The following is a 12,975-nucleotide window of genomic DNA, read 5'->3' as shown; positions in this document are numbered from 1 at the left end:
GTCCCGAAGATGAACGAAGGTCTTACGGGTTTAGAACGAAATGAGGGAGAGTAATTAATGACAAAATTTTCAATTTTGGGTGAACTATCCCTTTAAATTCATTTTTATGAAACATGGTGTAGTCATATGTATATACCATATTTTTCCCTGCTCTTTCGCAATGACGGTCTTGTAATTGTCAGGTTGACTTCAGATTAAAAAAAACTGCTCAAACCTGGGGGCCTCCTCCACCACTTTCTGGTTTCTTCTCTGGATGGAGCACTCTCTCTCATTCAACCACAGAGCATTGCCGTGTTTGTCTGCCAACACCTGCAAACAACAACAGAAACCATTGGCACAAATAACTGAAATGTGGCCACTCAGAAAAATCCCATGTCACTGTAAAGAACATAATCCATTATGCATTCATTATCCATTTATTCATTCTCTGGGAATCAAACAAATGACCTTTGCGTTGCTAGTGCCATGCTTTACTGTTTGCGCTCCAGGAATGTTACTGAATCTAGAAGTTTTATTTATAATTAGTTGAGTAGAATGTGCAACACAAGGTAAAGCTCTTTAGTCAAAGATAAACAGAATGATTTTGTGAACTTTCCTGAAGCTCAAACATTAGAGCATGGCGCTAGCAACACCAAGGTCATGGGTTCGATTTCCAGGGAAAGCAAGAACTGATAAAAATATGTATGCAGTGTAAGTCACTTTGGATAAAAGTGTCTACCAGACACATACATGCAAAAGTGTGGGTGAAAATGAACTTGAACTGTAAACCGTTATGAAGATGAGAAATGTAGAATTACTACATTGTGCTCTGCTCTATTCTATTCCACATTTTGGGCAACAATCATTATATTATAGATGTTTAGTTTTAGTTGGCACTCAAGAGAATGAATTTCGATTCTGGACCACAAATCCAGTCTTAAGTAGTACAGATATATTTGTAACAATAGCCAACAATATATTGTATGGGTCAAAATTATAGGTTTTTCTTTTACGCCAAAAATCAATAGGATATTAAGGAAAGATCATGTACCATGAAGATATTTTGTAAATGTCCTACCGTAAATATATCAAAATTTCATTTTTGATTAGTAATATGCATTACTAAGGACTTCATGTGGAAAAATTTTAAGGCGATTTCTCAATATTTTGATTTTTTTGCACCCTCAGAATCCAGATTTTAAAATAGTTGTATCTCGGCCAAATATTGCCCTGTCCTAACAAACCATATATCAATGGAAAGCTTATTTATTCATGATGTATAAATCTCAATTTAAAAAAAAAAATGGACTCTTATGACTGGTTTTGTGGTCCAGGGTCACATTTAAACTGAATGAACTGGTCTTAATACAGCTAGTGCCCACTTAACTGCTTTTCAGTAATCAGTTAAGACTATGGGTGGCCGGACTGGTTTCATCTAATTAATATTCATAAGCCAGGCTGGGACTATTTATAACTACGAGTGTCCAGCAGATACACTACCACTCAAAGGTTTGTGGTCAGTAAAAATTATTTTAAATTGTAACAATATTTCACATTATTGCAGTTTTACTATATTTTTGATTAAATAAATGCAGCCTAGGGGAGCATAAAAGAAACATTTTAAAAATCTTTCTGTTCCCAATTTTTTTTTTTATTCTTTCAAGACTAATGAAAAAGCTTCTAAGGAGGACCTCTCTCATTAACCTGGCTGAAAGAATGTAATCTAGTTGGAATCTAGGCATGATATTTTGAAGGAAATAAAATATAATTTGAATTTATTTAACATTTTTAAATTTAAATACATGATGACTACACTACTATTCTAATATTACAAAAGCATTCATAAATATTCATATATATACACACACAAGTAAAGTGGCGATTATCCAATAAATACCTGAATCTCAATATGTCTGGGGTTATCTATGAACTTCTCAATCAGTAAACGGTCATCTCCAAAACTTGATAGTGCTTCCTGAGATGAAAAACGAAAGCCTTCCCTGAAACAAAATATCAAAACTTCATAAGACTTCATCGCTTTTGATAATAATCAACATTTTTAGTTCAGAATAATTGTATGTTCTTATAGTCATATTTGATTATTCATCAACTACTTGTGCGTTAACTTCTGTTTATGGTTGGCTATAATAAGGTTTTTTTTTATTATTAACTTTAACTACCATTTATGTCTGGTTATAGAGAAAAGAGAGACGAATGACTGACTGTGAACTACCAGATCTTACTCCAATTGGCTAAACTGTGTGGATCTCGGTTCAAGTGGCTGTTGTAGGAGAACTTGACATTTGTGGCAAGAGGCTTCCTCTTTAGCAGATAAGCATCTATTTGCCTGAGGACTCTCACTCTCTCTCTGTCTCCACTGAATTGCATGAGTGAAAAATGAGTTTTGCCTCTCAAGATAAATCCAATTAAAGCTTAAACAAAAGCCTGGCGTCAGCTTACGGCAATAAAAGACACAATTAACAGCAACATGTTCCACTGAAGTTTTTATTAATATTCTCAAGAACAGTGAAAGATAAGGCAGAGAGAGAGACACAGAGCGAATCTAAGGGCTTGCTTTGTAAATGGCAATATGTACAGTCTGTCTCTTAGTTTTCTACATGTAAACGTGGATTACAAAATGAAAAATGACAACGCTCTGGTCACTTCGTTTGTTTCCATTCCTGATTCCTCATACCACTGACCTAAAACCAATTCATTTAATTAATTAACTAATTAGTCTAATAAAGCTTACAACTATTTAAATAAGAACCTTAGAGTTCTTATTACTGCTTAAAAAGATCCCTAAATCTGCTTTTCTCACGTCTCACCTGGTTTCCTCATCATTCCAGGCAATCCTCATCCCTTTCCCGCCTCCACCAGCAGACGCCTTTATCATGACAGGGTAGCCTTCAAGAGACGGACACAAATTCTCAGTTTGATATATCACATCACCTTATTCTTGATAGATGAAAACTACTATAAAAATGTCCACATTTTAATGACTCTTACCAATTTCTCCTGCAATTTTCACAGCCTCTTCCGCATCCTGAAATAAAAAAAAAACATCACCTTGCTTAGTAAATGCATAACTGTTTGTGAGATATGGCCTGCAGCACATAAGATAATTCAGTTCCTCATCTTGTCCAGCAGAGGGAGCAACATAGCGTAGTAGTTTTCATTACCTAGGCAGATTTTGTGATTGAAGGTTAAATGTTCAGATTTGACCAAAAGTCACCTGATCAGCAAATCATATTGATGATAGTTATGTTCAATGGTTTTAACCCTATGAAACCAAAAGACTGATGTGCGTTTCTTCACTTATGAGTACTTCTGGATAAGAGTTCATTTTTTAAAAGACCACTATTATGATTTTGAATGTAATAAATAATTTTATGACGGATTTTCAGTTTCAAAATTAAAAGCTTGGTTCTAGGACAAAAGTTTAACAATAGAATCTGTAATTACAAAAGTAGGACTTGAAAAGTAGAAAAAATAAATAAATGAAGGCAAGGGTAAAAAAAAATCCACAATAGTTTAAAATGGGATTTAAATTTGATCTAAAATTTTTACATTGTGTAACAAAAAGAAAGTAGCTGAAACTGGGTTGTTTTAATTGATATAATAATAAATCAACACCTGAGACAACAATGACTGAAGTGACTTGAAGAAACCCTAATTCAAATCTTATACTTGTATAATACCTGAAACAGGCAATTCATTTGAAAAGTTAATCTAGGAATTATCTAATGTGCTTTGTTGTATAAATAACATTACAAATTGATGAGTGTTAAGGCCCACTGTTACATTTCTGTGACATAAGTTTTTCCATTTTCTCGTGAAAAAAAAATTATAATAATAATGTTGGAAATGAGAAATAAATGTAAAAAATAAATTAAAAAAATTATATCAAATACTTGGAAGACTGCCAAATTTAGTCTAAAGCAATGGTCAATTACTATGTTATGTGTTTTTTGCACGTAAAAAAAAAAACAATTCCTGCCCAAATTGCTGCTGTGATTCCTTTCAGATTGCAAGTTTAGTGACAATAGGTCATATTTAATCTTGTTCTTTCTCACCAGATGTCAAAATACATTAACAGCAGAGCTCTACACTAGCATTAAATGAAGTTAAGCTAAGGTGAGAAATGCAGCAGAAGGGACTAAAGGAGATATGTTGGCGTGTGTGTGAGAGTCAGACTGTGATCAGTGTGCTGATGTTATCAGGGTCGTTGAGGAGGTTCACAAATGGTAATGCCCATACAATCAGAGTGTCATGCGGCACATCTTTGCTTTATAGAGCCCTATCAGCTCAGGAAGTGTCAAAACGGCCACTACACACGGCCATTAAAAGCCTTTTAAACAGCATGCAGGAGGAGGGGATGGAAGGGGGAGGGAGAAAACGAATAGAGACAAGAGAGTTGAGTTTAAAGACGCTTTAGAGGACTGATATGTAGCTTTACTGTAGTTCAGAGCTTTGCAACCAAGCACGTATATGTACACACACACTACTGTTGAAAAAGTGTGGGGTCAGTAAGATACTTGAAAGGTTTTTGAAAGAAGTCTCTTCTGCTCACCAAGGTTTCATTTATTTGATAAATTTAATACAAAACAGTAATATTTTTTAAATATTATTGTAATTTAAAATAACTGTTCTATGTGAATATATAGTAAAAGTGTAATTCATTCCTGTGATGCAAAGCTGAATTTTCAGCATCATTGCTGCAGTCTTCAGTGTCACATGATCCTTCAGAAATCATTCTAATGTGCTGATCTGTTGCTCAGGTAACATTTATTATTATTAAATTCAAATCCTTATATTATTTATTGAAAACAGTTCATATATTTGTAGAAACTCTGATTTTCTTCAGTATTATTTGATTAAAAGAAAGTTCAAAAGAACAAAACCTGTTGTACACTGTAAAAAATGAGTAATTTTAACAGTAAAATATTGCAAAAATGCTAAAGGTAAAAAAAAAAAAAAAAACGTAATAGGTTAACACTAAGTTCCCGTACTATATACAGGGAAAAACTGTAAAAGATCTAATCAGACATTTCATGTAATTGTACAGTAAAATGCTGTTAATTGTACAGTTTTTAGAAGTAAAAAGGAACAAATCAACGTACACTACCAGTCAAGTTTTTGAACAGTAAGATTTTTAATGTTTTTAAAGAAGCTCACCCAGCCTGAATTTATTTGAGCCAAAGTACAGCAAAAATAGTAACATTTTGAAATATTTTTACTATTTAAAATAACTGTTTTCTATTTGAATATATGTTAAAATGTAATTTATTCCTGTGATTTCAAAGCTGATTTTCAGCATCATTACTCCAGTCACATGATCCTTCAGAAACCATTGTAATATTCTGATTTGCTGCTCAAAAAAAATCATTTATTATTATTATTGTTGTTGAAAACAGCTGTGTAAATTTTTTTGACTCCTGTTTCTTTAAAGAATAGAAAGTTCCGAAGAACAGCATTTATCTGAAAAGAGAAATATTTTGTAACATTATAAATGTCTTTATCATCACTTTTGATCAATTTAAAGCGTCCTTGTTAAATAAAAGTATTAATTTCAATCATTTCTTTCCAAAAAAAATAAATACAAATTATACTGACTCCAAGGTTTTGAATGGTATAGTGTGAAATGTTACAAAAGGTTTTTTATTTCAGATAAACGCTGATCTTTGGATCTTTTTAAAAAAAAATTTTACTCAACTGTTTTAAATATTGATGATGATAATAATAATAATAATATGTTTCTTGAACAGCAAATCAACATTAAAATGATTTCTGAAGGATCATGTGACACTGAAGACTGGAGTAATGATGCTAAAAATTCAGCTTTGAAATCACAGGAATAAATTACATTTTAATATATTCAAATAGAAAGCAGTTATTTTAAATAGTAATTTATTTTCACAATATTACTGATTTTGCTGTACTTTGGATCAAATAAATGCAGGCTCAGTGAGCAGAAGCAATGTTTCTTTAAAAAACATTAAAAATCTTACTGTTCAAAAACTTTTGACTGGTAGTATACAATTTACAGTCAAAAACTGCAAACTGATATTCCCAGAATTCTCTGTGACACTCCACATTTGAAAGCATTTTATGTAAATAATCATGTTACTTAATAGTTTTTGTTATCACTGATGATAATGAGAAATGTTTCTTGAGCAGCAAATTAGCATATCAGAATGATTTCTGAAGACTGGAGTAATTAATGGCTGCTGAAAATTCAGCTTTGCATCACAGAAATAAATCACATTTTATAATATATTCACATAGAAAACAGTGGTTTTAAATTGTAATAATATTTCACAAACTGTTTTTATTGTATTTTTGATCGAATAAATACAGTTTTGGTGAGCAGCAGAGACTTCTTTCAAAAACATTAACAAATCTTACCAAACACAAATTTTTGAACGGTATAAAGTATGCACTGCACATTATATACTATATAACATATGTATATTATTATATGCACCCCATATGTGACCCTGGAGCACAAAACCAGTCTTAAGTCGCTGGGGTATATTTGTAGCAATAGCCAAAAATACATTGTATGGGTCAAAATTGTAGATTTTTCTTTTATGCCAAAAATTAAAAGGATATTAAGTAAAGATCATGTTCCATGAAGATATTTAGTAAATTACCTACCGTAAATATATCAAAACTTCATTTTTGATTAGTAATATGCATTGCTAAGGACTTCATTTGGACAACTTTAAAGGCGATTTTCTCAGTATTTCGATTTTTTTGCACCCTCAGATTCCAGATATTTAAATAGTTGTATCTCCGCCAAATATTGTCCTATCCTAACAAACCATACATCAATGGAAAGCTTATTTATGCAGCTTTCGAGAAATTGACCCTTATGACTGGTTTTGTGGTCCAGGGTCACATATGTACTGTATTTCTGTGTTTTATCAAGATGCTGTTTGTTTAGCTCAGCTAGAAGCGTAATAGGAAATGGTTTTGATAAAGAAAGAAAAAGTGTTTGTGAAAATGCTTTTAAAGATAAACAGCATGTGAGAAGTAATGGATGGGAAAAGACTGAGGACAAAAATACAAATCAAGAAATAAATAAAACATCCCAAACGTTGATCTGACCTTGACCACCCCATCAAATCCTGGGATGGTGTTGACTTTGGCAGCTTTGGCGATGAGTTTGCTCTCGATCTTATCCCCCATGGCCTGGATGGCATGCGTGTCAGGACCAATGAAGGTCACCCCCTCGGCTGCCTGTAGAGAAGGAATTCATAATAAGGCATATTTTATGTCATCGAAGTTATTTATTCTGAGCAGATCTTACCTACAAATCATGACTACAGGCATTAAATCTATTAAGACAACCATCAGAAAATGTCACGTCACGCTGAACGACTCGCATGACTCAGAGATAATCTGATCGTACATCATAATACACACCCACAGGTTTTATTCCCACATCAAACCTCAACATTACGTGATCCAGCTGTACTCTTCAGGTCATGATAAACTGCTGCGTATAATCATGATCTGACTCCACTTTTGTTCACAGCACCAGTCAAACGTTTGGACACACATGACTGATGTATGTTTCTTATGATCTTAAAGAACATACAGTACCGTTCGAAGGTTTGAGGTCAGTGAGATTTATTATTATTATTATTATTATTAAAAGAAATTAATACTTTCATTCAGCAAGGATGCATTATATTGATCAAATGTGAGAGTAAAGACATTTATAACGTTACAGACGATTTACATTTCAAATAAATGCTGTTCTTTTGGACTGTATATCTCAGTTTCCACAAAAAATATGAAGTAGCAGAACTGTTTTCAACATTGATAATTAAAATGAATGCTTCTTGAGCTGCAAATCATTATGTCAGAATGATTTCTGAATGATCATGTGACACTGACTGGAGTAATGGCTGCTGAAAATTCAGCTTTGCATAACAGGAATAAATTACATTTTACAATATATTCACACAGAAAACATAATATACTTTAAATGGTAATAATATTTTACAATATTACTGTTTTTACTGTATTTTTGATCAAATAAATATAGCCCTGGAGAGCAAAAAATAAATAAATAAATAAACTTTTGACCCCAAACTTGAACAGTAGTGTAAATAGAAAGATTTATGAAGAAATACTCAAAATTAGTGTTGTAGACAAATATAAATCTCATTTATGTGTAAATCTGTAAATTTATTTATAAATTATTTCTATATATTATTATGTCTGCAGATACATGTAAACTCATTTGACATTTATTTTTTTTTAAACATACCTATATAAAACATATTTACTATAAGCACTGCATTTTGAAAATCTAAATCTCTCATCCTCAAAGAGGTAAACGACCATAACTTTTGTTGCCAGGGGAATCAAATCCCTACACAAAAAAAAGACCCCTGAGGTATGAACTTGGGTGAAGTAAAGAAAGGTAGCTTCCGGTAATGCCTGCAGAAACATACATCTAAATAACGAAGCCAGAAAAAAGAACGGGAAAAAGGAGATCTGTTCTTTTCTTTGTCAGTCTCGAGAATCGGGAGGCTATTGCTTCCTGGCTAATATACTACAGATAGTATGCCTGAGGCGCGCAGAACCCACGGAGCTCTGTAATTAAAAGAGGGATTTGACCCCATGACTCTTTCAGCTCCAACTGGACCCATGGTGTCATGAGATAAAGGATAAATCTAAATGAGGCCAAAAAAGTGATCTGTTTGTTCTTGACAAGTGCTTGGGAAAAGAAACAAACTAAGGTGTCAACAAAATCAGCTTCTGTAATCAATTAAAGTCAATTACAAATCACTAAAACTAATAAAGTGGACAAATACAATAGGGGAGTTTATTTTTCACTAAATCAGAAGTTTGCAAGCCCAACAAATTAAAAGATTCACAATTCTCTCATCGGTTTGTTGCCAAATATGATAATATGTAATATAAAATATAAAATAATGTATTTGCTTGATTGAGACAAATGTGGCAAAAGAGTCCAGCAACAAACAACCTTTTAATATCTCAAAGAAAAGAACTCCAGAACAAAAACAAAACCCCCAAAAAAAACAGCACAAAAACACTAAACAAACCAAAAAAACAAAAACAACTTCAAAACAAAATGCCAAAAAACGAAAAACAAACCAAAAAAGCATAAAAGAAAACAAAAAAAAACACAAAAACCAGTCAACTAAACAAAAAACAACTCCAAAACAAACAAACACAAAATAAAACAAAAAGAACTTTGAAACAAAATAACACAAAAAAATCCTCCCAACATAGCAAACACCAAAAACAAAACACTAAACAAATAAAACAAATTATAATAAAACACTACAAAACACATAAAAAACAACTAAACTAAACAAAACAGAATAGAAATAAATAAAAAGCAAAAAGAAATCCAATACAAAACAAAATACACAAAAAAACAAACAAATGAAAAACTAAAAACACAAAAGTTAACTAAACTAAAGGGGTCACATGAAATAAAATACATAAATGGGACACAATATCATGGTTTAAATACACTGACAAATTATGGTGGCCCCAGTCACGCTAGAGACCTTTCCCTCAAACCCCTGTCAGTGTCTCTGCAGAGTTCTGGAAAATCAAATCCAATAAAACGCTTGGGCCTATTCAGATGCCACTCAATCTCTCTCCTCCTCCTGTTCATTTTTATAAGTACCACATGCACAAAATGCACGAGGGACATTCAAAAGGATAGACAACCAGCAAGCCGCTACAACAACAGTAAAAAGAGTCTGAGCTTCTGGAAGTGTCAAGAACTTGTGTACAACTGTGCATGTGAGCGGGGCAACACTAGGATAATGAAAACATCTTGTTCAAGACAACATAAAGAAAACATCTTGTTCAAGACAACATCCAAAGAGTGAAAAGGCATGAAAACACACACACGCACACTCCACTCAAACTCAATCTCCTCTCTGCTATTGAAAAGCACTTCTCTTTTAACATGCTAAAGAGGCTGTAGAGGTAATCCTAACAGAGCGCTCTAGGCTGAACTTGCGCATGCCCAGGGGCTCTGGCCAATCGTTTGCGCTGCGTAAAACTGTACTAACAGTTGGGCAGAGGGGGCAGCTATTCAGGATGGGGGGCTCATTCACCTCTTATTCATGTGGGGGGTATTGCTATTCAACTGCTAATGTAATGACATCTTCATTTCCACACACACACACAGAAGGCAGTGGATGGCCCACACATCTGCGCGTGTGTGTGTGTGTGTGTGTGTGTGTGTGTGTGTGTGTGCACGCATGCGTATAGGGGAATGTAAAAGAGTGACTGGGGGATGGAAAGGTAGAAAGAATAGAGCAGGTACAGATGTTATAACCAAACTATTTATATTTATTCATAAAGCAGACACTTTTATCCAAAGCAATTAAGTATAGGCCAAGCGGGACAAAAATGTCTGGAAAAAATAAAACAAAAGATTAAAAGCAATTAAAACAAAAACTATAATAGCTTAATACTTAACATGAGGCTGACATATGGTTTAAATTAGTTGCTTGTACACTTTCTGTAAGTGTGTGAATCATTGCATTTACTATTTTCTGTAAGCAATGCATTACTATGGCACTTCTGTTTTGTTTGTAAGCCCACACACAATCTGAATGATTTTTGCACTTTTTTTCTGGACTGATTTAGGAGGAAATTAAGTGGGATTTGATCACGGTAAAATTTTAGGGGGATTAATTACAGCAAAATATGTTTAAAAGAGATGAAAGTAGTATTATTATTAGCTAAAAATGTATTAATGCTACATTGTTTCAAAATTTAATCATATTTAAAGGTGAAGTGTGCAATTTCTGTGTCACTAACAGCACACAGAACCACAACAAATGATTCAACTTTTTCAGACTAGTTTTACACCTCCACCATCTGCCATTATCAACATAGGCTCATTGGAAATACGTGCCTCTAAATACATTTCTGCAAAACTGAAAAAACATACCTATACACACAAATCGCTGCAGTTCCCAGCTGAAATAAAAAATTCTGACAACTTTTATTCCTTTTCACACAAAGTATGATTTGAAGGTCTACAGTTTCGATTAATAAAGCCTAATTTTCACACAGCTACCTGAGGAATATCATGTTATGAATTAAAAATAATTTTAACATGCTGCAACATTTGAAAACTGATACTTTTGAACGTTAGCGTCACATATCCAGCTTCATATTATGGGTTTTTATATTCATTAGGTTTGTTCGGTAAAGCTCACGCAGAATGGAGTTCGACTTGAGAGGTGAAGAGCTCGGGTACGAATCCCGTGAAACTACGGTTCCACAAAACCGCATATAAGAACGTTCAAATTGCACGGTTGCATCAACAAAGCCGTTTTTATACAAGTTTTGCATTTGTTAACGCTATCAGGTAGGTTTAGGGTTGGGTTTGGTGTAGGGGATATTTCCAACATGATAGAGCATTAACTTTTAGCAACACTCCTTGGATATTTTAATTATGAACCACCGCACCGTATCGGAATCAACGTAATAAAAACAGCAATACGTGCCTGTACCAACGTAACAAAAATGTGCCAGGGTCATGTCTTGAACCTGCGTTTTAGCGCCACTCACTGGACATTTCACTTTGAAACTGCCTTAAAGGGTTAGTTCACCCAAACATTTAAATTAGCCCATAAATTACTCACCCTGAAGTCATCCTAGGTGTATATGACTTTCTTCTTTCAGACGAATCCAGTCGGAGTTATATTAAAAATTGTCTTTGATCTTTCAAGCTCTATCGTTGTACTCAGCGGGTGTTGCAGTGCTTCGGTTCAAATGACGTGAAATAAAAAGCACCCTTCCACAAAATAAAGTGTCTCACACAGCACGACTGGATTCGTCTGAAAGAAGAAAGTCATATACACCTAGGATGACTTCAGGGTGAGTAATTTATGGGCTAATTTAAATGTTTGGGTGAACTAACCCTTTAAGGAACGTTGCAGTAAGGAACGTAATAACGGTGTTGCAGAAATGCATTTAGAGGCACGCATTTCCAATTAGCCTGGGTTGGCCATTATTCAAGTTAAACAGGTATTCAGCCTACAAACTCACAACACTGGTCGAGACAATGCTGTTATGGACAGTCAAATTGAAATAGAAAATAAAGTGAAAGATTTAAATAAATATATAACTCTGAAGTTTTGCTCTTTTTAAATGTAATTTTATGAAAGTATTTTGTGTTTGAATAGTTTTTAAACTGAATTTAGCTGAAATTGTTGGCAGGGCAATCATAGCAACAAAAGGTATCCCTTTTCCTAATGTCTGTGCATTTACATATTGATTCAAACCACAATAGACGTGATAGCAACTAAAGTGTACCATAGCAACAATGCTTAAAGGGGTCATATAATGCAATTTCAAGTTTTCCTTTCTCTTTGGAATGTTAAAAGCTGTTCGTGAATAGATAAGATCCCTAAAGTTGCAAAGACTAAAGTCTCAAACCCAAAGAGATATTCTTTATAAAAGTTAAAACTCGTCCACACCCGCCTAAAACGTCTCGTTCTAACATGCCCCCACATGTCTACGTCACTGTGTGGGAAGATTTGCATAACACCGCCCAAATGTTCACGCAAAGAAAGAAGGCGTAACTTTTATTCTCGCTGTAGTATTGTTGTTGCCGCCGCCATGTCGTGAAGGCGCTGTGTGTTTCGTTGTGAAAGCGAAACTACTTTGTTTGTTCTTCCAAAAGAGGACGATATCCGCTTCGTTATGCCTAGAGCTGATCCGTGCTGGTCTCTGAGGAAATACATCAACTTCGCGCTGTGGATTGCCGGATCGGCTTTCACCGTGGACGAAGCGGAGTCCAGCCCGGGGTTGTCACATATGGTTGCCGCAAGCCCGCCGGCCGTTCCTTCGTCGAATCCGCCGGCCGCGCCGTTCTCTAGTCCACCGGCCTCCGCTCACGGTACACGGCATCACAGTATGGTAGGGGCGTAACATTTCCGTCACACGCTTGAGGTATTCGGCCAATCACAA

General features: G+C 34.4%; 1 protein-coding gene across 1 annotated transcript in view; it reads right to left on the bottom strand.

Moving 5' to 3' along the window:
• LOC107654247 (propionyl-CoA carboxylase alpha chain, mitochondrial-like) overlaps positions 1-12,975 on the bottom strand; it is a 56,432-nt gene that overhangs the window by 25,193 nt on the left and 18,264 nt on the right. Inside the window, exons 7-11 of the mRNA XM_016441257.1 lie at positions 7,093-7,224; positions 2,989-3,025; positions 2,808-2,886; positions 1,877-1,979; positions 215-309 (exon numbers count right to left, since the gene is read on the bottom strand). Coding sequence (XP_016296743.1) covers positions 215-309; positions 1,877-1,979; positions 2,808-2,886; positions 2,989-3,025; positions 7,093-7,224 — 446 coding nt within the window. The remainder of the gene's footprint in view (positions 1-214; positions 310-1,876; positions 1,980-2,807; positions 2,887-2,988; positions 3,026-7,092; positions 7,225-12,975) is intronic.

This window comes from Sinocyclocheilus anshuiensis, unplaced genomic scaffold (assembly GCF_001515605.1).
Source record: "Sinocyclocheilus anshuiensis isolate Anshui unplaced genomic scaffold, SAMN03320099.WGS_v1.1 scaffold551, whole genome shotgun sequence".
In the NCBI taxonomy this organism is placed as follows: Eukaryota; Metazoa; Chordata; class Actinopteri; order Cypriniformes; family Cyprinidae; genus Sinocyclocheilus; species Sinocyclocheilus anshuiensis.
Note: the sequence above shows the minus strand (reverse complement) of the source record. Positions and strands in the feature narration are given on the sequence as shown.